Source organism: Monomorium pharaonis, chromosome 3 (assembly GCF_013373865.1).
Source record: "Monomorium pharaonis isolate MP-MQ-018 chromosome 3, ASM1337386v2, whole genome shotgun sequence".
Taxonomy (NCBI): Eukaryota; Metazoa; Arthropoda; class Insecta; order Hymenoptera; family Formicidae; genus Monomorium; species Monomorium pharaonis.
The window spans coordinates 13,813,228-13,838,448 of record NC_050469.1 but is presented as its reverse complement, the minus strand read 5'-3'; the positions used below and the strand labels follow the sequence as shown (position 1 = coordinate 13,838,448).

The 25,221-nt window shown below is 32.2% G+C and overlaps 5 protein-coding genes and 1 long non-coding RNA gene across 12 annotated transcripts; 3 read left to right on the top strand and 3 right to left on the bottom strand.

Annotated features, from left to right (window-relative positions):
* The first annotated feature begins 576 nt into the window (after positions 1–576).
* Positions 577–3,173, top strand: LOC105837276 (F-box only protein 6). 2 transcript variants are annotated; one of them, XR_004962575.1, is made up of 5 exons: positions 577–1,017; positions 1,361–1,912; positions 2,212–2,352; positions 2,432–2,679; positions 3,043–3,173. XR_004962575.1 is itself a non-coding variant. In XM_012681896.3 (4 exons), the coding sequence occupies exons 1-4, from the start codon at positions 931–933 to the stop codon at positions 2,582–2,584; spliced, it is 933 nt and encodes a 310-aa protein (XP_012537350.1). In that variant the 5' UTR covers positions 577–930; the 3' UTR covers positions 2,585–2,956. The 2 variants fall into 2 exon arrangements, 1 of the variants encoding a protein (XP_012537350.1); XM_012681896.3 differs by lacking the exon at positions 3,043–3,173 and having other exon boundaries at positions 2,432–2,956.
* Positions 2,858–9,449, bottom strand: LOC105837275 (protein inturned). Of its 5 annotated transcripts, none has more exons than XM_036284380.1 (12): positions 8,923–9,449; positions 8,554–8,851; positions 7,864–8,136; positions 7,658–7,729; positions 7,327–7,583; positions 7,162–7,251; positions 5,151–5,493; positions 4,719–5,050; positions 4,327–4,649; positions 4,006–4,166; positions 3,544–3,903; positions 2,858–3,117 (listed from the first exon to the last, which is right to left on the bottom strand). In XM_036284380.1, exons 1-12 carry the CDS (start codon positions 9,069–9,071, stop codon positions 3,010–3,012), a joined length of 2,766 nt encoding a protein of 921 aa, XP_036140273.1. In that variant the 5' UTR covers positions 9,072–9,449; the 3' UTR covers positions 2,858–3,009. The 5 variants fall into 5 exon arrangements, with proteins under 5 accessions (XP_036140273.1, XP_012537346.1, XP_012537349.1 ...); XM_012681893.3 differs by lacking the exon at positions 2,858–3,117 and having other exon boundaries at positions 3,436–3,903; positions 8,923–9,134; positions 9,189–9,448; XM_012681894.3 differs by lacking the exon at positions 2,858–3,117 and having other exon boundaries at positions 3,436–3,903; positions 8,923–9,128; positions 9,189–9,448.
* Positions 9,450–9,712: 263 nt separating this feature from the next.
* On the bottom strand, positions 9,713–12,962 carry LOC105838827 (cell division cycle protein 20 homolog). Of its 2 annotated transcripts, none has more exons than XM_012684681.2 (7): positions 12,493–12,962; positions 12,193–12,332; positions 12,025–12,113; positions 11,647–11,938; positions 11,264–11,561; positions 10,594–10,910; positions 9,713–10,464 (listed from the first exon to the last, which is right to left on the bottom strand). In XM_012684681.2, the coding sequence occupies exons 1-7, from the start codon at positions 12,603–12,605 to the stop codon at positions 10,136–10,138; spliced, it is 1,578 nt and encodes a 525-aa protein (XP_012540135.1). In that variant the 5' UTR covers positions 12,606–12,962; the 3' UTR covers positions 9,713–10,135. The 2 variants fall into 2 exon arrangements, with proteins under 2 accessions (XP_012540135.1, XP_036140680.1); XM_036284787.1 differs by having other exon boundaries at positions 10,136–10,464; positions 12,193–12,278.
* A 151-nt stretch (positions 12,963–13,113) lies between these two features.
* LOC105838825 (protein SON) lies at positions 13,114–19,592 on the top strand. Its single transcript, XM_012684677.3, has 13 exons — positions 13,114–13,597; positions 13,948–14,277; positions 14,430–14,733; positions 14,803–15,048; positions 15,129–15,280; positions 15,377–15,522; positions 15,612–15,720; positions 16,207–16,391; positions 16,483–16,593; positions 16,666–16,779; positions 18,576–18,804; positions 18,905–19,020; positions 19,217–19,592. Exons 1-13 carry the CDS (start codon positions 13,270–13,272, stop codon positions 19,328–19,330), a joined length of 2,484 nt encoding a protein of 827 aa, XP_012540131.1. The 5' UTR covers positions 13,114–13,269; the 3' UTR covers positions 19,331–19,592.
* Positions 19,344–20,165, bottom strand: LOC114255630. Its single transcript, XR_003626855.1, has 2 exons — positions 20,024–20,165; positions 19,344–19,934 (listed from the first exon to the last, which is right to left on the bottom strand). It is a non-coding gene; the product is annotated as an uncharacterized LOC114255630 (long non-coding RNA).
* On the top strand, positions 20,051–22,840 carry LOC105838828 (protein-serine O-palmitoleoyltransferase porcupine). The gene is made up of 6 exons (XM_036284789.1): positions 20,051–20,756; positions 20,884–21,076; positions 21,150–21,366; positions 21,495–21,601; positions 21,680–21,882; positions 21,977–22,840. The coding sequence occupies exons 1-6, from the start codon at positions 20,531–20,533 to the stop codon at positions 22,417–22,419; spliced, it is 1,389 nt and encodes a 462-aa protein (XP_036140682.1). The 5' UTR covers positions 20,051–20,530; the 3' UTR covers positions 22,420–22,840.
* The last annotated feature ends 2,381 nt before the right edge of the window (positions 22,841–25,221 follow it).

Below are 25,221 nucleotides of genomic sequence, written 5' to 3'. Positions count from 1 at the left end.
TTTTAATCTAACTAAACACTACAGACGCGTACGCTATTTGACTTTTTGTTTTTTATCTTTTAAAAATAAATTGTAACGATAATTGTAACTATCAAAATTTATAGTTTGATAGCTGGAAATGACACGAAGTGAAGCAAGTCGCAACGCACTTGACAACGAGATAGCGAGACAGCCAATTAGCATCTCGGAAAAGCGACAACAATATCAATAACATTGCCTTCTTAGAGAGGGACTAAACATCACAAACGCTTCGCGCGCGCTACTTAACTTATTATTTTTCAAAAATAAATTACAATAATAATTGTATAGATAACCATTTATACAAATTTGACAGCTGTCAAAATTCAATCGCAATGACTACTCTCGCAACACGAAGTAGGCGCAGCGAGAGAACCAATCAGCATCGCGGAATAGAGGCAATAATAATACATTTCGAGACTTTCTAGTATCAATTTAACATCTCCTTTTTAAAATAAAGATAAGAAAAAATAAATTACAACTTTTCAATTTAATATCAATATTTTTCAAAATAACTTAATTCTAACGTAATTTTTAATCGAGTTAGTTTCGTTCGTTCATGTAACTTATAACTAAATTAATTTGATAAACCATCAACTTAATTAAAAACGAATATTAATTTAATCAACCGTGATTTTCTCAAGTTACTGGTTCAACTAAAGAAATCTTTAGTCAATCAGGTGTCTAAGGTGCGTTCCACTTAACGCTCGCAACTGCGAAATTATTTCATCCTTGTATTAAATATTAAACAAGGACAAATGACGCCCGCAAGCGTTAATTGGAACGTATCCCTAGAAGAAAAAAAAACATTTCACAGGGTACGAAAGAAGAGCGAGATTTGCACCCGCCGTGTGCGAACTGTTTCGCGCGTCATCCGAAGTCGTGACTACTCATGACTCAAAACTGGGGCGTATGTTATCGATTTACTCTTACGTCATTTCTATCTTGCGTAGATGTGCGAAGGTCCTGGAAATGAACGCGCGACAGGTTGTAAGTGGCGTAAGTAATTAATACGGTCATTTACTTCGCTTTTGACATTTCGATATACTCTCCGTTTCCTCCCGTCACGGGAGATGTTGCTTTTATATCTCAGTTATATCAGTATCAGTTATATGTATATATCGAACGCCGATGTCAACTCATGTCAGCTGTTCGATATCGCGTAGATATGTACGATACCTATACCGGTACCTGCACGCGCGTAATTTTAATTGCGTAAAGTTTCGGCGATGACGCGATGACAGCGTATCACTGCCGAAAATGACAACCGGTCTTGACGTCGGTCCAATGTCGTAAAACCCACGCGCCAACTGCACAATGCTGTGATAACGCATGTTGACAGATGATGGGACAGTTCAATACAATTCCGTCGACTCCTCGCGTCATGTTCGACGAGGTGAGTGACAACGGCTTGGTGCTCTGCGACAAGTACCTGCCGGTCGAGGTGCTGATCGAGATCTTCTGCCGCGCCGACTGTAACACCCTGGTCAACTGTCAGCTGGTGTGCAAACGCTGGAAGATGATGATGAACTACGTCTGGCATAAGAAGGCCGAGCAGGCGCTGGGCAAGCCGCTCCCGTGGGACGAGAAGATGCCCTGGTCCGTGCTTTACCTCGCGTGCACCAAGAGGCCATACGAGAGGAACCTGCTGAAGAATCACTCTGGTGCTGAGCAGATGAATCACTGGAACATAAAGTACAACGGCGGCCATCGCTGGATGGTCGAGGAACCGCCCGCCGGCACGCCGGAGCTACCACATACCGAGCCGATGTTCAAGGAACAACAGACCTGTTTTGTGACGTCCTTCGAGCATTGCTCCAAACTACAAAAAATAAACCTGACGAATGAGGGGATACATCCATATATCCTGGATACTTACCAACCACCTATAGTGGTATTGTCACACTTCATGAAATTATCAGAATTGGGAAGTAACATGTTACAATGATATCAAAAGTGACCTGAAATCGCAGCTTTTTATATAAAATACTTGCGAAACAGTATTGACAGTATAACGATAGTGTCAACAGTATCATTAGAATAGAATAGATCTACATCAACCTTATCATTATGAAAAATTGGAACATCATTACCAAATCGTTATTTTTAGAAAGTAACTCGTTACTTCTCATTTCTGGAAATTACTCTATACAATTGTGGATTATATGTACAATACTGTATTGTATGTTGTAGATAAGCGAATGGTACAGCTGTCGATGGGACTGTCCAGCAGACTATCGATTAACAGTTGAATTAATTGCTGAAGATGAATTATTAGACGAGTTTAAATTTGTAGATATTCTCGAGGGAGATAAACAGAATCGATGGCTAAAGGTAATTTGATATAATGAAAATTTAAATACAGGATTATGTACTCTATTTTTAATTTTCTTGTGTGCTTTGTTGTATGCAGGTTTCGCATGTGTTTGAAAACTATGGAACTGGGCTCAGAGTTATCAGTTTCGAGCATGGAGGAAAAGATAGATCATTTTGGGCAGGACATTATGGTAGTAAAATGGCTGGGGCATGTGTTATTGTGAAAATTCCTGACAATATGCTTTCCTGAGAATTGCTGAAAATTTATATTTATTTTTGTGCAAATGCAACCAAGTGTTACTAAAACTACCAGAATCGAAAGGACAGAGAAGTTAGATTAAAAAAGTTAGTTATAGTTTTATAAGAAACTCTGTTTTTTTTTTTAATATTTCCATAAAATAAAGTTATTTATAACAATGAAAAAAAAAATAGTATTAAATATAAAAATAGATAAAATGTTGAATATATATTTTTTTTGTAAATAATATACATCAACTATTATTACTTAAAATAAAAATTAATTCTGTAAGATAAATTTTTTATTATCAAAAATGCAAATTGTTAAAATCTATTGATATACAGTATTGCATGATAAAATGATATAATAAAAACTTCTACTAAATAATTTGCTTAAATTAAGATACAAGTGTTTTCTATGTGTATACACTGTACATATTAAGAGTGTAACTGAAAGGCTATTTCAATTAGGTTTTGAGGGGCAGAGTCTTGATGGCACACATACAGTTCCTTTGGATGAGGGTTCGTGTAGAGACGTCCGATTACCCAAAAAGAAACTCTGTTTTTTTTTTTAATATTTCCATAAAATAAAGTTATTTATAACAATGAAAAAAAAAATAGTATTAAATATAAAAATAGATAAAATGTTGAATATATATTTTTTTTGTAAATAATATACATCAACTATTATTACTTAAAATAAAAATTAATTCTGTAAGATAAATTTTTTATTATCAAAAATGCAAATTGTTAAAATCTATTGATATACAGTATTGCATGATAAAATGATATAATAAAAATTTCTACTAAATAATTTGCTTAAATTAAGATACAAGTGTTTTCTATGTGTATACACTGTACATATTAAGAGTGTAACTGAAAGGCTATTTCAATTAGGTTTTGAGGGGCAGAGTCTTGATGGCACACATACAGTTCCTTTGGATGAGGGTTCGTGTAGAGACGTCCGATTACCCAAAAAGCTGTATTTTCCCATTCAAATAGTACACCATGTTCTTTAATAGCGATTAAGCTTCTATTGATTACCGTTTTATCTATATCTTGATTCAACATTTTAAATCTTACTGTATTATGCAATAGTCTATGAATAATATGTACACACTTGTTGAAGTTAACAAGGATCTTATTATCCTTCTGTGTATTTTGAATAGGTATTGACGACAGTAGAATTCCTTCTACCATATCCAAGTGAACGTAGTGATACAAATAATTTTTATCACCTGCGGTCAGCTTCTGTGGTATTAAGTATTCCGCTTGATTCAATAAGTTTTCCCGTATATTCGATATATCCATTGTGAGTACATTACTATCACTCTAGAAGAAAATATTTATAAATGCATATTAGAGAATATTTACAAACATATGCTATAAATTCCTTGTTATAATTACTTTTGCCTAGATTCCCATAAGAGTTACCTTATATATGTCGATATCTGAATCACTGTCATCAGAAAATCTCGAATTAATCTTCTCTCGGGTTGCTCGTCTTCCAAGTATAGGCATTGCCTCATCGCTCACTTCGCTGACACCACCTGTTCCTTGACTAAGTGAATCTTCGGACGTTTGTAAGGAATATACTAAATATGTATAAGACAAATTTAATCATAAAATAATATAAAAAAATAACTATCATTAATACATTTTGTGTTACGTAAAAATGATATAAAAAATTAAGGTATGGTGTAAAACAAATATTTATATAAATTTCATTACATTGACTTTCACATTGTAACTTACCAGAACCCGAGATCACGGGACTTTCTTCAGGACTACGTTTTTTTAAGATGGAAGGTAGTTCTTGCAGCTTTTTATTAGGACTAACATTTTGTTTGGACGGTACAGCCTGCGGGTCGGACGATTTTATCAAACCAAACAGATTTTCCGTTATGCTGGATGACGCTTTCGTCGTTACATGTTCCTCATATGGTATCACTTCTGGCCTGGCATTGGATGTAATCCATTTCTCGGCTAAAACTGTGACGCCTACTTTTTGTATATGTTTCAGCGTTTCTTGAGCTTCCTCCACATAAAATACGTCTGGGCCTATCGCGTCATTGTACCTAATTGGATGAGAAAACTGAAATAGAAAGTAATATTTGGATTGTATACGAAAAATAATATACACTCACTTTGTAGTACATCCGCCGGATTCCAACAGAACCGCTAATAAATCATGTCCATACCCGACAACTAATAAAAACCATTTTCCATTGGGTATTAATAGCTGGCCGTTGTTATCAATGTTTCCGCGATTACAAGATGAAGGATAGATCTGTTTCCATAGAACTAAACACTTTACTTGTTCCTGATTCACCAGATTTAACAGACCGTTATGTCGCAAAAATGAATGTATGTCGATTAGATCTTCGTGAGGCAAATGAGATCCCAGAAGATGACACTTGTGATAAATGCAACTCCCCAATATAGTATATAATCTTTGACAATCCATAGGATCCTCATTCTGTCAAACACGCGTGTCTATTAGATACAGATTTATAGTTTACCACAAGCACGTTCTTAACTACTATAAGTACAATTGTGTGTGATAAATATCGATATACCCAGTCTCTGTAATCCATAGCTTCCATCTCGCTTAACGCAGCGTCTATTTGAATTTGCGCGTCTCTCGGTAGTTGTATGAAACTAGCGACTGAAAAGGCACTTCTAAATTTGTAATTCTCCCCATTTTCGGCACTGTTTTGTGGCTTTACTGAATTCTTTTTGACATCAGCATCTTTGCAGGAATCTTTGATACTAGTTAATCTGTGCATGATTAGTGTGAAAAAGTGATCCAAGAAGGAATGATTTTCCACAGAAGTAAAACACTTCGTTAGCGATTGGTAGGTAAATTCTAGGGTTCTGACGATGTCTTCTGTAATCTTGACAATTTCTTGAGAAGTACAGCTGCAAGAAAACGATCCATTTGTATTAATTAAATCCTGAGTTCTTTAAATTAAAATCTTAAACTGAGCTCTCTCTCTCTCTCTCTCTCTCTCTCTCTCTATATATATATATATATATATATATATATATATATATATATATATATATACCCAGCTAGCCAGGCCTGTTAAAATCACATATCGTGAAAGCTTTACAGCAAGGATTTTTTCAATTTTGACAACAATTTTATGACAAGTAATTGTCTGTTGCTTTGTTTTCTAAAAGTTTTGAGCAAATTTACGGCAAAAGTTTTCATTACACGATGCTGCAAATAACAGAGAAAGACTTGTACATAAATATTACGTATAGAAATTACAAGATTTGTTCCGACACGATAAAATGCAAAATTTAAGCAAATAACAGAGCAAACCTTGCTACACGGCATGACAATAAATTTATGGCAGAAACAGGAAATCTTGTTAAGCACAGAATAACGGCAAATTAGTAGCAAGAACAAAATAAAACTTGCCGAGCATACTTTCGCAACAAAATTGCGACAAGGTGTGTCCGTAAACAGCTTAGTTTTTGTTGGCAAGATTTGTCGCAAATAGTATGACGCACATTTTATGCAAATAACAGGGTTGAATTACCGGGTTTTAAATTTTATTTCTGACTTTACTATCTATCTCGAGATGGCGCATTTCTCGTGAAAAAGATTTATCTACTGGATTAATAAAAGGGGCTCGTCGAGAACAGAGAACCAAGTACGATTGCACCATTCACATTTGATATTGGACTAATCAGTCTAATATTTTATTTTTGTTGATTTAAATTTCGACAATATTTGTTCTATTCTTGCCACAAATTTGCTATCATATTGTGCATAGCAAGGTTTGCCTTGTTTTTGCCACAAATTTACTATCATGCTATGTACAGCAAGGTTTGCTCTATTCTTGCCACAAATTTGTTATCATATTGTGTACAGCAAGGTTTGCCTTGTTCTTGCTGCAAATTTGTTGTTATGCTTTACTAGCAAATTTTACCCTGTTATTTGCATAAAATATGCGTCATACTATTTACAACAAGCCTTCCCAGCAAAAGCTAAGCTTAATGCGGACACACCTTGTCGTAATTTTGTTGCAAAGATTTGCTCGAGTTTGCGGCAAACTTCGCGCAAAGTTTGCATCATTTTGCTAGCTGGGTATATATATATATATATATATATAGATCAAACACACGTGTCTATTTTATATATATATATATATATATATATATATATATATAATAAAATAGACACGTGTGTTTGACAGAATGAGGATCCTATGGATTGTCATATATATATATATATGAATGTTTTGTTTATAATCTTCTACTTTTTCATTAGATATTACATTTTTCTCATTATTTTCTTTTATTGTTGTAATATACTAAAATTCAAAAAATAATAGCAAATATATCTCGATTGTTTCATATAAGTATTTACAAAATTTAGCTTTTTTTTTTTAACATTTTTACTAGAGGACATTTTCACTTTTTATTGAAATATAATTTTTGAAATAATTAAAATAATTTTGTCCAAATGAAATTGCTGCAAAATTTTTTATATTACCTTTAAATGCAATATAGAATAATCTGTAATGTTTTCATTGTTTTGAAAATAGGTATAATACATTCTAAAGAAAAACTCACCATTTGTCAGGTAAAGCTATTAAAAGTAATTCATCGTCGCGGGATATATACGCAATATGCATCTCTTCTTTACCTACACGGATAGTTGTGCTAGAAAATATGCGCTATGTGACACATATATTTTTTAAATGCAATATTAACTATGTATGTACACACACAGTATACCTGAATGGCTGCGACCCTACTATACTAGGTAATAAATGATTAAGAGTTATAAAAGCGCCCCTCGCCATACACAAAGAAGAATGCACGTTTTTAGTTTCAGATCGCGGGAATGTATACAAAACGCCTTGCAACTCTTGTCCCATTTCCAAAAGATCCGCAGTCTTTAAATATATTACGCCCAATGGATAATGCAATAGAGATTCCATAAAGGAACTACTGTTTTCTTTGTTCATCAAATATTGGGCCAATATCGATTGCTAAAAAAATACAATCATCAATAATATTTTCTACATATTATCCCTATCGTCACATACTTATAAAAACTGATTACTTTAGATTTATTTACTTTCGGTAACTTTGCAGTAACATCGACACCAGCTACTCTTTGCAGTTCTAATGTTACCTGTAAATAAAGAATTTTTTAATGTTCCTTTTAAAAATTTAACAGAAATCTAAATATTGTTATATACAATATATAATATCGCAGATTTATAATAAATTTATTAAATCCTATCATTGACTTTTCTTAAATCTTACATTTGACGGCGTGATGATTTCAGAAAGTATTCGATCTAAATTTTGGAAAGTAACATTGTTCGAATTGATGCTTCGCAACCAATCCCCAATTTTTACATTTCTGTTCTTCATGGCTTCACCGTCGGGTATAAATCCTGCCACCATAACTCTGATTTCATCCGAGAATACACCTGGGATGATACCAAAGTATGCTTCGCATAACGTTGCCCTTCTTCCCAGCTTATGTCTTCTCTCAGGGTCAACCCATAACATGACTTCTCGAATTTCTCCTGCCTGATTATTACAGACAGTTATATTATCATATACCAAAAAATACAAAAAATAGATTTTATGCAACATCATTTCAAGAAAGAAATTATTTTTCATATAAACTAATTTCTGTGTTTATAGAACTGAAGGCTAGAAATAGTCTTAAATTAATTTCATTGTCAATTTCAATAATGATGCTACAAGCATTTTAAAAATTATAAAGAACTTATTAAAAGGTCCACTTTGATAAAAAATGACTTTTTATTTCTTGTATTATTCGCTTTCCTTGCATTATTGAATTCATTATTTATTATATTATAGATTTTTTATTATAGATCACAGTTCAAATCTCATTCTTAGTTTATGCGTTTTAAAATTCTTTACATTAAATTCCCCAAAATATTAATTTACCACTGTCACCGCAGACGTTTCAATCAATACCTGAAAATCTTGAAACTTGACTTCCTTGCTACCATCTCCTTTTTCCTGAGCAATCGTATTATTTGCAGCGCTATTGTTGATTCTTTTATTTCTCATACTCATCCGTTTACTTTCTTTGCGTCTAATAAGACGGAACAGTTTGCCAGCTCTCGTGCTACGACGACGCGTCAATTCAGGCTGAGGACTCTCACTCTTATCCTCTGAAGTTGCAGGATTTTCTAGTAGGCTCTCCTCTTCGGATTCTATGTAGAACACTTCTCCGGTAGGTCCAATTTCCGACTCCCATTCAACCACGGAGCTGTGGGTTTATATTAAACTATGCAAAAAAATAAATTTTTTTAAATGCGCCCGATTGAATGATTTATATACCTGCCGGTATCTGAGTAATACGATCCTGTGCTGGAACCACTGTCACTTGCCCACCAATCGTGATCATCTTCGTTGCAAATATCCGTGGAATATGGCTCATCGGACTGTTTGCATTTGGATTTTAATAAATTTTTGCTCTCCTCGCTCATGTTTCGTTGAAACTTATTGTGTGAAATATTCTTACTTCACAACAGCTCTCTCTAACTCTACAACTATCTCATAAATAAAACCTGAATATATACAATATTATAATATTAAATAAGTACCGTATATTTTCGCATTTATATCTTGAATACGACTATCAATTATTAATTGTTTATTTATTGTATGTACATATTGACTAAGCGAGAAATTTACTCAAAGCCTAATACTTGCTGTTACCTATCTGAATACACCTGTGTACTATGTAGTACACCTGAACACAAAGCTTGCTTGTTCGCTCGTGGGGAGAGCGAAAGAGTGGGGGACGCGACGAGCACCTTTTTATTTTAATAGTGTATGTGAGAAAGGTATAGTAAAGTTCTTATACGCAAAATCTGAAAATGAAAAAGAATCGATACGATTTAAATATATACAAATTCTACATACATATAATTTTATTATGTTTTAAATTTTCGAAGCGCAGGCGAAAAAGCTAATATATATATATATATATATATATATATATATATATATATATATATATAATTTACGTATGTGTAATGTAATAAAAATAAGATAAATTTTTCTCCATTGAAAATTAGCAGCAAAAGTACTCATAAAGAGCACTTTGTTATAAAATAACACAGACTTTTAAAGTTACTATAAAAAAATTTATTTATTCCATACATTTACAATTACTCTAGGAATAATCATTCCGTGTATAAAATTTTTGTGTAAAAATTAGAGATGTAATGCATTAATGCAAATCTGTTTGTACTTTAGATTGCTTAACAATAATATATCTACTTATATCTACTTGTTCCATCAGTTATACACGCATCCCAAATGCACCCCTATATTTGCGATCAAATATTTATTTTTGTATTTTTTGTTTTGCATAATATAAATCAATCGATTTGATACGTCAATATTTCTACAATGATCGACAATGTTCGACCATGTGTCATATTAATATTATTTTTATTTATATCATTATATACCGATCACGTACAACCGGTTAGGAAAATAAATACTGAAATGATTGCTAAACAACATGCATTAAATATAGATTTTATCGAATCGATTGTTTAAGTCTGGATGCGACTGACTTTACGTCGTTAGATTCTTTCTTTTTTTGTGGATCCAGTTGAAAGCACTTCCAAAGCCTTAGCGTTTCATCAGCACCAGCGCTAAGAACCGTGGTTCCGTCCGGTGACATAGCTAAATGCAAAACGCGACTGGTGTGCCCAGTAAGTTCTGCAAGTTTTGTCATCATCGGGTATTTCCAGATTGTCAACTGATTTTGTGCATATCCATGTCCAGAAACGATTTCTTTGTAGTTCGTAGACCATAGCAAAGCGCAAACCTGAGATTTTGTATCTATTGTATTCAAACAGGCACCTACAATGAATAAAAAATCAAGTTATACATTTTATAATCTTATAATTTTATTTTTTCTTTTCTTATTACTACGTTCTAAATTTATGCTTCAATTCATTATAAATTGTGTAAATTTCTTCCATAACTTGCCTGTGTTGCAATTCCAAAACCTGATGGTCCGATCGGCGGTACCGCCACCGCTCGCAAGTATGTTGTTTTGCCAAGGGCACCAAGCAAGCGCTTTTACGGCAGCTTGATGCTGATTGAACGAATAAAGAGATTGCGTCTGAGAGTGCCTCTGCCCAGCGATTGACGACCAGATTTGCAGCATGTTGTCGTTGCCGCCGCTCGCCAGATACTGTCCATCGGGGGACCATTTCAAGCCACACACCTCTTGAGTGTGTGCGTTTATAGTCGAGATCAAATGATCTCGTTCCCGGACGTCGTGATGCACTATTTTACCAGACCTTTAAGCAATGATACAGTCATAGTTCTAATCTTAAATTTAGATTAATTTTTTTTTCAATTTCAATGCCAATTATAATTTACTCTAAGTAATTTGCAATTTTTTAAATCTTTAGTAAAAGTCACTTCCTCTGAATGAGTTAATTAAAGATCGAAGTTGATCCTAATATATTTAATAAATTTCAAATTATTATTATATAATCATTAATTTAATCAATAGCTTTATAAAAATATTTTATAAAAATTAAAAATTTATTTTTAGATGTAATTTTTCTTAGAACTTATGAGCAGCAATTATGAGAATAAGTTGAATATTTTGGGAGATACATATTTTTTACTTTGGTATGTTTACTACCTGCAGCCACTTGACAATACATGAGAATTCCAGGCGAGAGAACCAACTCTAGCTGCATGTCCATTCATTATGCGCATTCTCTTCATTTGGCTGCAATCCCACAACTCAGTATTACCTACTGTGGTGCCCACTGCTAAATACGGGCCTTCCTGAATCCACGCGACGGAACACACATAATCGTTCGCTTCCAGTTCGAATAATTGTTCTATAGTACCAGTACCGGCATTCCACAGGTAAACGTTAGGACCAAGCGCGACAGCCAGGATATTATTGTTTGACCAATCCACTAAGTTTAGATCTGTAAAAAAATTATTTTTATTCCCATATTCCTTCCTGTATCTGTTTATGCAGATATAAAAAACGCGAAAGTAGTGACCACTTACAATAATCGTCAATGATCTCAGGCGCGTCCAGTATTCTATCGGGGGCTTGCGGTATGTATCTAGTGGAAGCTCTGACGCTGGCTGGTGTTTTAGCTTGACTGTATAAAACCTTAAGAGGATTCTGATATCCCTCCGGTGGCGCTGGTGCTTTGATCTGATATGACAGAACCCGCGTATTATTTATATCGCCACCGTGAAGATTCTCTCCTATGAGACGCTGCATCTCTCGCTTCATAGGGCTCGTTTTGTCAGATCTGTCTCTATCCTGTTCAGCGTTTTGTTGTTGAATAATCTAAAATAGGAAAAAATAACGTGTACACATATTACAAAATAATAATTATGTTGAAATATTAAACTTGATCACAAATACTTGCTTACCTTGAAGTGACTCAATTCAAAGTTAGTTGTGGCTCTTGATGGAATAAATCTGTCACCACTGGGTGTCTTGGCAGGAGTAGTGGCTCGACCTATTATGCAAGGTAATCAAAATTTTGTTTCTCTCAACATATAAATAATATTACAGTGTCAAAATGTAACGTTTCTTACTTGGAGACTTCTTGGTACATTTAGAGGGGGTTTTCTTGGTCTTGCAATTTTCGTTTCTTTTCGTTGGAGTTTTTCCAGAAAGGCTACTACCATTTGTAAGGGAGGTAATTTTCTTGGATGAGTTTAAACTAAGATTAGAGCTAAAACATGCAAGACAATATTTGTTGAACAAAGCAGATGTGTTTGCACAACAGATATCTAATAGTTCGCTCATGTAGATTAATTTGCCGACAAATCGCCGAAACAATAAATTAATTAAATAAAAAAAAACGGAGATTCTCGACAAGATTCAAGAATTACCTTAAATTCGATGCCTCCATACATTTCTTCTGCCATCGCGGGACCGCGCCTTTGATAGCGTCGTCCATGCGAGTCAGGTTATCGAGCTCCTTCATAAATCTCAGATGCGACATAACGAGCGTGCTCTGGAACGAACGAGCGGCTGCTGAAAAAGTTCTAAAGTAAATAGAGAACGACGCTCGAGGCGAGCGACTAAAGTAGTCGAGTCGTCACAACGAGAGACACGCTGAGCTACAACCGGCACTTCGTCCGGAGCTCAGCTCTCGTCGATGGCCGGGACACAATGTCAATCAACCGTCCAAGCACCGCGCGTGCAAAGAGCGAAGCCAAGCAAAGCCGTCAGCGAGCGAGTCAGCATGGACGTTTAAATGGACGCAAGGATTTAAAAAGAACGTTAAATTTTAAACGGCCACCGTCGTCGTTTCCTGTTATTGTCGGAGCAGATGTCGCGGCGCGCTTCCGGTCGACTTGATTTGACGTGCGAATAACGGCGAGTCCACAACAAATCTGTCCAGATTAAAAACCAATCATATGGTGGAATAAGGTTAAACGTTCGAATTGAATCCGCAATGCACGATGGGGGCCTTAGCCGATCGATTGGTTATTTACGTCATATTTGCAGGTCGATTTACGTAAACATTGGTAAACATGTCGGTAAGGTTAATTCTTGGAGCCTTCGCGAATTGATTTCCTTTCTCGTCGTGATAGATCGCGGTGGAACCGCGGCGGTAACGCGAAAGGAACGGATAAGTGAGCGATTGCGAACGAGATAACGCGATGACAGATCTGTTCGACCTCGCAAACCTAATCACGACCGTCGGCGTCGACGGCGTGAAGATCAAGCAGGAGCCCGGGCTGCCAGAGAAGTCGTCTAACGAGATCCTGACGGAGCTCTTCAGCACCTTCGACACACCGGACGACGGTGTCCCGTCGCCGTTGAACAGCGACCAGCAGGTGCCGAATGGCGATGTCGACAAGACCGCCGCCGAGTCGGACAAGCTTCAAACGAAGAAGAAGAAGCTCAAGAAGAAACATAAACACAAGGAGAAGAAGCACAAGAAGAAATCGAAACATGATTCCTCGGATAACGATAGCGATGCGGAAGGTGATAATGCGCGTTACGTATTACTTGCCGTAAATTTCACTATTACGTCTACATGGATTATTTATGTTTATACGAATCTTTTTTTATGTGAACAATACAAGTGTAAATTATCATTAAGTTGTATAACATAATACAGAAGGAACTAGTGGAATTTTAATGGAATATTATATCTGACTTTAATGTTGAAAAAAATAAGGCATATAATTTCTATTATTTTAGATGAAATGTGAATTTTCTATGATCCTCTGATTATTGTTTACATAGATGACAAAATATAATATACATTATTTCTATATAAACATCCAACTTCAACTATTCGTGTAATATTATCTTTTTTCTGCCCTAATCAGATGTCAAGAAAAAGAAGAAGCACAAGAAGAAATCTAAGCGGAGGCGTGACTCTGTATCCAGCAAGTCATCTGATTTGGGTCATACTAAGGCAAAAGTAGCAAAAATGGATGGCGACAGTGACATTGGAGGCAAATGTGATGAAGCAAAATCCCAGCTTGATACATTGGAGAAAATCAGTACAAATGATGAGAAAAAAATGGATGATCTATACAAAGAAAAAGATTCAGATGCGGCTAAACTCCCAGATAATTCTGGTAGTCCACAATTACCACCTATATCAAAGAAGGTAGATGACGAACTTGATGAGCCTGTAATACCTAAACTTCTTGGTGTGTATTTCTCATTGTTGATAACATTTACAAATTTGTTTTCTAAAGAAATACATGAAATATTATTAGTGTTTTAATAAAAAAGCATGCATTTGACAATTAAGAATGTAAATGAGGAAAGAAAATGAATTATATTTTCTTTTTATAAACAGAAAGACCAAAGCAGCCTGTTCAAGGAAAAATATTGATAAAGGATCTTAAGAATAGTACAGTTTATAATGAAACGGTAAAAGAGATAGAAAATAAGCAGAAAGCGAAAGCTGCAAAAATGGAAGATGGTGAATTATCTGACAGCAGTAATGACAACAGAACACCTACTTTGAGTCCTTCTCCATCACGAAATCGGTCATCGTCGTTCAGTCCAAGTAGAGATAGAAGAAAAGGCAGAATGTTTAGTCCAACAAGAGAATCGAAAACCGATCTTAGATTAGTTTTGAAGGAGAAGGAAAGGAAAAGGTTTGAAATTGTAGAAAAAGGAAAGTTTTTATATAGGTAGTGACATTACATAAAGAATTTTAATTGCAGGAGCACAAGAGACAAAGATAGTCGTTCGCAAGACAGAAGATCAAGATCACGAACGCGATACAGCTCACATAGTAGTAGAAGTAGTAGACGAGAAAAACAGAGGGGCAGGAGCAGAGAAAGACGCGATAGGGATAGGCATAGTGACAGACGAGACTCTGATAGAAGCAGAGACAGACACAGATATAGAAGTCATAGTGAAAATAAAGACAAATATACGCGAGGTCGTAGTGCAAGCAAGGAGAGAAAGTTAATATTGCATGGAATTATATTGTAATACAATAACATATATATCTCAATCTTGCTTATATAATATTGTTTTCTTTTAGAGAGAGAATAGAGATTAACAAGAAAAAGCTTTTAGAAATTGCAAGGAGAAATGTTATAAGCATGATAAAGCAAGGAACTCTGTCGGTAGCCCAGCAAGATAAAGCTATTGCTGCTATACAATCTGGTGGAAAAACAGTGGATGAACTAACAGGTGATTTTTTGTTTGTATTAATTTTATTATGATTTGTTATTTAATTTTTTGTTTACCTTTTATTAATTATATATAACTTTATATATGTTCTTACAGATTTTTGTAAATCTTTATCTAAATCTGAAGCATTAGGTGAATTATCTAGTATCTCTTCTGAAGATGAAGAAAGTGAATCTGAGAAAGGATTTCATCATCCTTTTCTTTTAAAAGAGAGACCTAGTTCCATTATAATGAATATTAAGGTATATTACTACTGTTTTGTACTATTAATCGATTATAAATTTTGCTTTATAAATATGAAAGTTTAAAACTTTTCCCTTTCCCTGTTTAGGATGCAAAACAGCTGCCAACAAAAACCTTTCAAGAGAAAACAGCTGAAACTTCAAATCAACTACGATTGCAGTTTCCTGTCTCTAGTGGACAACATCATAGAAGAAGTGGTAGGAAATTTTTAAATATAGGCTGGTGTTCATAGTTCTTTAAAATTCGTTTTAAGTACAGTCTTGATCTGTCATTAATCACTTACAGAATCATATTAGCATTTTAAGGCTAATATTCATAATCGAATGTTATTTCAAGACTGTCTTAACTAATATCTTAAGATACCAATATGATTCTGTGATTGGTTCATGACATTTAAACTTAAGATAATTTCAAATATAAGACTCAACTATGATTACCATCCTAAGACCACTAAGATGGTCTGGAAATGAGATTAGGGACGAAATTCATAGACCGATCTTAAGTTAAAGAATCGTATTAAGTTTAGCCATGCAGAGTTAAGACTTATTTAATGAAATGAAATAACAGTATTGACGTCTTAAGATCGTGAATAAAATTGGTCTATGAATTCTATCCTAAATTATAACACACACCGCGCGCGCGAGATTTTGTTTTAGTGCACCCATGTGATACATTGTTTTCAGAAAATGAATGGGTACCTGTTACACCTGTTAAGAAACCAGAACCAAAAAAAATATTTGTACCAGCTTCTACAAATCTTTGTACAACTCCACAATCTATAATGCCATCACCTGTGCCACCTCCTGTACCACAACCTGTACCACAACCTGTGCAACCTGTGCAAACCGTTTTTCCAGCAATAACTGAGGTAGGATAAAAAGTAAAACATATATCATAAAATTATATAGTTAATAAAAAGTTAGTTAATAAAAAGATTTATATAAATTGTGATTATACAGTCTATGGATATTGGCTCCATTGTATCTGAAAGATTAGCAGCTATAAGAAAGTTAAGGGAAAATCCAAATGACATAAACGCTTTGAATGCAATGCATCGAGCACAAAATGAGGTAAAAAAACAAAATAGATTTTTATAAAATGTGTTTATATGTATATAAAATTATCCATTTACGGTATTATAGATGAGAACTTGGGCTGAAAGCAAGCAAATACCAGGTCAGTTTACTGGTAGTACAGGCGTTAAAGTACTTACACCTGCAGAATTATCTTCAGGTTATCAAGCCTGGGCACGTAAGGTAAAATTATTACGTATTTTATTCCATTCCAATTCCACAAAATTCATCCTTGGATCAACTAACCCAAAATCTTCCAACATGCATGATGCATTTTTAAGTCAAAATTATTATTGTACTCTACAAAAAATTTCTTTTATACTTATAACACAACGATGATTTCATAACAATCTGTAATTTCTTAATACAGCATAATTAGACTTGAAATTCTCATTTTAAGAAAATTTTATATATGTATAAATGCATCTTAGCACACATCCATTTTAATTCCTTTCTCTTTTCCTCTTTTACTAAACAATGGAACAGGTTTAATATATCTTACAATAATAATATTCTAACGAGTTACTTAAGATATTTGACTTGTAACATTGTTCAGTAGATACATTACTAGTATACTGATATTGCCTGTAACAAGTTTTCAGGCACGGTCTCTACTAGAATCAATAAAAAGTTAACGTTGATGTTAGTAGAGACTGTGTTGTAGGCACAGACTATTTCTAAGTTAGGAGTGGATTCTGTGCCTGCATGGACACAGGAGCATTATTATTTCAAAGTTTTAAAAATTGTAATTTTTAATAAGAAAGATTTAGTTAGCAATTTTATTCTATTCTAGAAACAAATTTAATGATAAAAGCAATACAAAAAATATTACCGCATATATTTGGTAAGCATATTATATATATATATATATATATATATATATATATATATATATATATATACACACACACATATATATCAAACTACAATACAAAATGCAAATTATATAAACAGTGAATGTTTGTTTAATTAAATGAAATAATGCGCTCTTGTGAGATTATTGCTAATTATCATCAGCTCCCTATAGGATTTCATCAGAAGCCAGTATGTTGTCTAATCATAAAGCTGGGATATTTAGCATTAGTCTGCATCCACCTGAGGGTTTGTTACAGGCATATAGCTACGTCAGAGAAAAAAACAACTTCGGCAGCCTGGTGCAGAGATTATTATTTGTTCGGTATGTATCTGTTTGGTAAGTGTTCTTACGCAAGTTGTATAACAGATTACCGTAATTATATTTTCAACATACACAGAAAGAAAGGTTTAGAGAATCAGATTGTAACTTAAAAAATAATAGATTATATCCATCTTATTTTCACGATTAATTAATTTTTTTATTTGAATTGTATCATATAATATATGTGTTTCTTTAGGATTAGATATTAAAAAGTTAAAAGTTAAATAATAAACTTAAAAAGTTAATAACTTTTAACTTGGTTATTTTTTTAAACAAGTTAATTTTTAACTTTAATTATTTTTAAAACAAACTGCTACTTTTTTAAGTTAAAGATTTACTTTAAAAAATTGTAAAAATACATTCTTACATAAACTATTCTTTATTATACATTTTTACATAAAAACCTAATTTGCAAATACAATAATAAATTTATTTGATCCATTTTGTAATTGTTTTGATAAAGTAATCTTATTTCAAAAAATTATAGCATTTTTTAAATTTAATATAAATAATGTTTTTTGAAATTAATTTTTAATTTAATTTAATCTTGACTAAATTAAGAATTGAGTTAATTCTTTGTTTATACAACTTATAATGTAAATAAATTAATTTTATAAGCCACAACTTTAGCATAAACTATAATATAAAAAATAAAAACTTTGACCTTGTTTTTAGCGATTACTATATTGATTTCAAAGAATGGAATATTGTATATTGAAATTAAAAAATTATATTTTAATACTGTATTTGCGCGATGCAACTTTATACAAGTTTATTATCATTTTGTTAACAAATTGTTTAGGATCAATTAGTGTCGGCACAGCCTGTAACAGGTGGAATGGGTATGGCGTTACTGCAGAAGATGGGATGGCGACCCGGTGAGGGTTTAGGTAAGAATAAAGAAGGAGCTTTGGAACCGTTACAACTAGAGGTTAAATTGGATAAGAGAGGACTGATTTCCGAGCAAGATATTTTGCAAAAAGTTGGCAAAGCTGCGAAGCCTACAGCACCAACAATCAAAACATTGGAAGGTATATCTTAAATTATCTGCGTGGATTTATACATAGTATTTTTAGTAACAGAAAAACTGGATTTAAATTAAATTTTCTTATCTGTATTTATTTATTCTAGGCAAACATCCAGTGTCACTTTTAGGGGAATATTGTACAAAGAAGAAACTTGGAGCACCAGTTTACGAGTTATGCTTTGAATCTGGACCAGATCATAAAAAAAATTTTCTCTTTAAAGTAAGCAATGTTATCACATATAATTTAATATTTAGATATTAAATTGGATAGATAAAATAAAAGATGGATGGATAATAAGTCAAGTCTCCCTCTTATTGTAATGCTGAAGAGACTAAAGATAATAATAATAATTATTATTAAATATTAAAATAAATAATATAATATTATGTATATGTATATATTTAATGCATTACAGGTGAAGGTAAACGGCATTGAATATAAGCCAAGTGTTGCAAGTTCCAATAAAAAACAAGCGAAGGCAGAAGCAGCGCAAATATGTTTACAGACTTTAGGCTTACTGCCTTCCTAATTTCGTCCATTGATACAATCGTGACAAGGAACTTATAGATTGCTTCATCACGTCTTCAATTTTTGAATTGTTGAAAAATAAACCATGTCATTCAAATAATTTGAGTATCATGTTAAAAAAGATGCATCGAAAAGTCAATAAGTGACTAATTTAGTCAAGTTCTTACTATTAATTATTAAAGCTAATTTAGTGCAATTGAATATATTCAGTTTATAAGATCTGCAAATTGTAATAAAATTTACAAATGTCACAGTGCAATGACAAAAAAAAATGAATTGTTTGTTAGAATATCGATTATTTATAGAATTAAATATTGAAGTGTATTCTCTTGCAAATCTCCTTAGGAATCTAAAAAATTGTCTTTTCTGTTCATGTTTCACATATTTTTATATTTTTTTAAATTACAAATATAACAGAATAGATAATTTTTTTCTTTGAATTAGCAACCTCTATTTAAATAAAAACTTAATTCTACTTTACGTAATTCTTGTCATGTCCATTCGATCCCAACTTGTTTTTCTCCTCTATTTGTTTTATCATTATCTTCTGTGTAAAGATTATTAGAAAGATCATCAATTATCAGTTGTCTTTTTTGAATACACATCTAAAAAAAAATACCGAAGAGGTTTTTTTTTTTTTTTTTTTTTTTTTTTTTTTTTTTTTTAAGATAATTGATATCAAACGTATAAATACATTTATTTTTAGTATAGTCTGAATAATCGGTAATTACAGTGTCCTTCTCTTATCCACGAGGCTCATCAATTGATAAACGCAAAATATTTCGCTTTGGCAGTCTTTGATACTATCTCGCCGATGACTTCGTCGGTATTTATGTGCGTAGAGGCCGTAGAGCAAGACTCTGCAAGGTATTTTGAAATTGAGTAAACAGCGGCACTTTAAGGTTAAAGGGAAATACCATTGTCAACCATTGTAATATTCATGATATATGTATAAAAATTTGTAAAGAGGTACAATAAGCCCATTCTTAAACTCTTCTTTTTACGTTTAAATGACATGACCGACGTTCTTTAAAAACCCGTATTTGTTCACAATAAAATTTTGTGCATCTCGAGTACATCCTCTTCATACATACTCTTTATGAAATTTTCAAATTTTTACGTTTTTTTTTTATTGGGGAAAAACAGGCCGAACACGGAACACAAGTCTCGCGGCGTGCTATGCTGATTCGTTCTTGCTGTGATGGAAGATGCAGGCGCCACGGTTTTCTACGACGACGAGGACGATTGTCCGGATTACGAGTGTTTACACAACAATGTCGAATACGATTACGATTACGCGGACTCGGAGAAGGAAACCCTTCATGAGTTGTACCAGTATTGTCTTAGTCCTAGTGTGTACGATACAGGATATCATTTACTGCCTTTACTTGGCAGTACGATTTTATTTAGACTGTTTGTTCATACTGGTGAGAATTCTTTTCACTATTTATATTTAAGATGTACAATTAATATAAATCATATAATTATATTATTATATTTCTTTCTACTGGATTATTCCTATTACAAATTTCAAATAATCTTTTTATATTTCAGAATACATATCACACAAAGTATTTCATATATTATCAGTTATCATAGGCTTATATATTATTCAACATTACGTGCAGGAATCCTTAATAATATTAATAGTGTTTGTTCTATTTTCCTATGGTATTTTATATGTGCCAAAGAGATTGCACAGAGGCATAGGAATCTTTCTACTGTCCCTTTTGATAATTGCGTACTGGTATGTTTTATTCTATAGCAACTAATTTGTGCTTATTCTTTGGTAGATAAGAAATATTTCAAATTGTTTTCAGTGAATTCACAATGCAATCAGTGGTATGGCATAGGATACGCAGTGTGATTATGACCATGGTGATGAAAGCAATTAGCATTGGCATTGATGCAAACAATTCAGACAATTTGCCAAATATATACAGCTTCACGGGTTACATGTTCTGCGGGGTGACTTGTCTATTTGGACCATGGGTGTCGTTCAGAGATTATTTGTCTCTACATTGCTCCAACAATCAGGTACATGAATAAGCATATCTCATTTTTATTATTAAATTATCTCTATTAAGAAAACTGTGAGGAGTCTTTTGGTTTTTAAAATATTTCAAATAGACGTGATAATATTTAACAATAAAATTATCTTGCAGACGAAATGGTGGATATTATGTAGTATCGGATATGCATTCCTTTCCTTTGTCTTCCTGAGTATTTCAAATTGCTGGACACAATGGATATTTGTGGATAACTCTTGGAAGTTAGTATGTAGGATTTACAGATTTTTGGCAATTACTTGATCATTTTGATGTAACAAAATGTTCTTTTCATCTTTTAGGTGGTTAATAGCATACAGAGATGCATTATCTTTCAGAACATCTCATTATTTCGTTTCATACATAGCTTCGGCACTGTTAGTTTTGGGAGGATTTCCTCTTTCATCGTCAACGATAGTCAAGCCTTTCTACATCGAATTTCCACGCTCTCTCGTTCAGGTCGTCATTTATTGGAACATTCCAATGCATTACTGGTTAAAAACGTGTATGTATAAAATCTTAAAACAAATTTTTCTATAATTACTTGCCATAGAATATTGATAAAAATGGAATTTATAAATTGATTTCATGTTTCACAGATATCTTCCGTCCTAGTATTAAAAACTTGGGGAAGTTTGGTGCAGTGATTGTCACGTATTTGATAAGTTCTCTTTTACACGGGTTGAATTTTCAATTGGCTGCAGTGTTACTTAGTCTAGGATTTTATACATATGTAGAATTTCAGCTCAGGGCTGTGCTCGCCGACACTTTCGACGCCTGCGTCGCGTCCAAACAGTGCACCAAGCAAAAATGTACGCACAAATACAATTCTTATAACTGTTGGTGGGTGTTTGTGACAAACTTGATGTTCTCGGGATTGGCGATATTTCATTTAGCTTACTTGGGTCTCATGTTCGATATGTCGGATCTGCAGGAAACAGGGTACAGTTATCAACACACAATCGATAAGTGGGCTGAACTCGGATTTGCTAGTCATTGGGTAGCACTAGCTACGTATTGTATTTATCTTTTAATTAAGTAACGAATTATTTTTTGTATTTTTAATTTTTCCGAAGACTGATCTATATTTTTCATAAGAATAAATTAGTTTATATAAATCACGAGCAGATTATTTTGTAAATAATTTTCGCTTACATAGGAGTTTGAAGGAGCATGACTATAACATTAGAATGTAATTTTGTTGTCTCTAATATTCAAGAAAGATAAATAAAATACATATTCTTTATTGAGTATATAACACAATATAAAGTTTACTATGTGATCTATACATACTTAATATTTTTTTTAATAATTAATATATGTAGCACATTTAGTAGTTTTGTAATTATAAAAAAAGTTTACAGAGTATTTAAGTGTACAATGTTAATTAATACTCTTCCTCGCATCCTAATCTAATGTTACATTAAATGTCACTTCTGTAATGAATAGAAACTTTGCGCTCTAAGATATTTTTTTCTTCTATCCATTGTGATTAATAATGTTGCATTTGTAATATTACTATGCAACATAATGGTCATTATAAATTGGGTATTGTATATTTTTATGTACACTTTCAGATTTATTTTGATGATAATAATTGTATTCTCAAAGAAATAATGGTCTCGTTGCATGTGACATTACAATTGAACATTACACATTAAAATGCTATACATAATTCTTGATAGATATTACAAATTTCGCGAACTTGTTATAAATTTTATAATTTACACAGTGCATTTATTCGAAAATCAATAATTGCTCTCTACAAATTTATTGGAAACTATGGAACCTATAATGGTAAACAGACTTTATTTTCCTAAACATCACATTTCGATAAGACGTGTTTTTAACACATAATTAGTCAAACACTATAATCAGCAAAAAACCTATGACTTCCATATTTTCACTGTATAAATGAATGAATTATATAAACTACATACATACATATGTGTAAAAGCATTTGTATGGGTATATTTAGTCAAAACCCTGCACTATAACTACTATTGACATCACTATATTTTTAGTTCTATGTATCAACTTTATATAAAATAATAAATTTTATTATAATTATCTTAGCATGATAGTGTCTATAAACAACAATTATAGTTACTCTTACGATTGCCATCTATATTACCTATTATTGATATTCAAATTGACAATTCTTTTCTGCTGCTTAAAACAGATTCTAGCGATATAATTTAACTTTTTGTTATATTTTAAAACACTTTCTCTTTTTGATTTTTAACTGACATGAAAAGATGAATGATCTTATTTTTATTGATTATTGATTCAAGGTACTTGAAAAAATACAAAAATAGAAAAAATTTTATGTAAAAATTAATTCTATTTAAAATATTAATTTTTATTAGACACAAGAAAACTAGATAGTTTAAAAATTTTTAAGAGATCTATTATAGTTTATTAAGTTTCATTAAATTTTTATAAACTTCTGTATACATTTAATAAGTGGTTGATATAATTAATTAAACAATATATTTGTATGCAGATGAAGCATGAAAAAAACAAAAGTATTTTGTATTGAAATAAAATTAGTGCAAGTTAAATACATTTTATTTTAATGTAAAACATAATACACAAATTACATTAAGGTACAATGTAAGATACATGAAAATAAAATTTAAATTTAGCAATCTATTAATAAATTGTAATATTAATTTACATTAATTTTAATTAGATAGGTAGAGTAATATGTAGCAAGGCAATAATAAAATTCTATGTCATATATTATTCTTCTAGAAACTTCAATTATTTTATTTTCATGTAACTATATTTGTATTTTGTTATGCATACCTTGATGTAATTTATTAAAATAAAATTATTTTTTGCAGCAATTGTAAGTAGTTTTATTATAATATCTCTACTATATGTAAAAACTTTTTCTTTTTTCACTATAAATAAAAGTACTGCACTACAAAAGTGGCATTTCCCCCAAAATTACACGTTTCGTTAAAAAATACAAAGTACGATTTTCGAGATTACTAAAGTAACTTAACACGTACAGAAAAGCTTAGGTACTCGTAAGAGTAACAGCTTAATTTTTATCTTGTACTTAAAGGTATTCCAAATATTCCATAATCAACTTATACTGTTATATATACAATATACAGAGTGCTCTACATCAAGACATCCAATATCACGTTATCTTATCTTCAGGCCAATTTGAATCATATAATGAAACATTATTGAAAATGTTAATTATTTGATTCCTTCGATATAAAATGTTATTAAAATTTTATTTTATTATTTTTTTAGAGCATAAAAATTCTCAGCGTATATAATAATAATAATGATGACAATAATAATTTCATCACATTTCTTGATATGTTTTGCGTTAAAATAATCATTGGAATATCTATAAATTACATAATGAAATTATGTGTTCATGATATGTTTAAAAAGACCTGAAGATAAATATTTCCTTATAGATTAAATTCTGTCTTCAACAAAATGTTGCTAAAATTGTTATTATCAATGTATATATAAATGATACAAAAAAAAAGAAAAATAATACAAAATTTGCGCATTGCATGTTTGTAAAATCTACATTTAATTTGCTTCAATTAAATAAGAAATGTATATTTAAATATAATATTCAGGTTATAACAAATCTATAATTTAATGAATGCATTTAGCAGGAGATATGCTAAATAACATCGCTAGCAAAATAAGTTGCATCATATATAAACTGCACATATAATATATACATCGGTATTGCAAGATTTCATCTAATGCATTTGTTTAAAATTCAAAGCAACACAAGTAAATTTCCAACAAGTGCCATAATTACAGTGTCTCGAGCTCTTTAACATTTGTTTCCAACTGA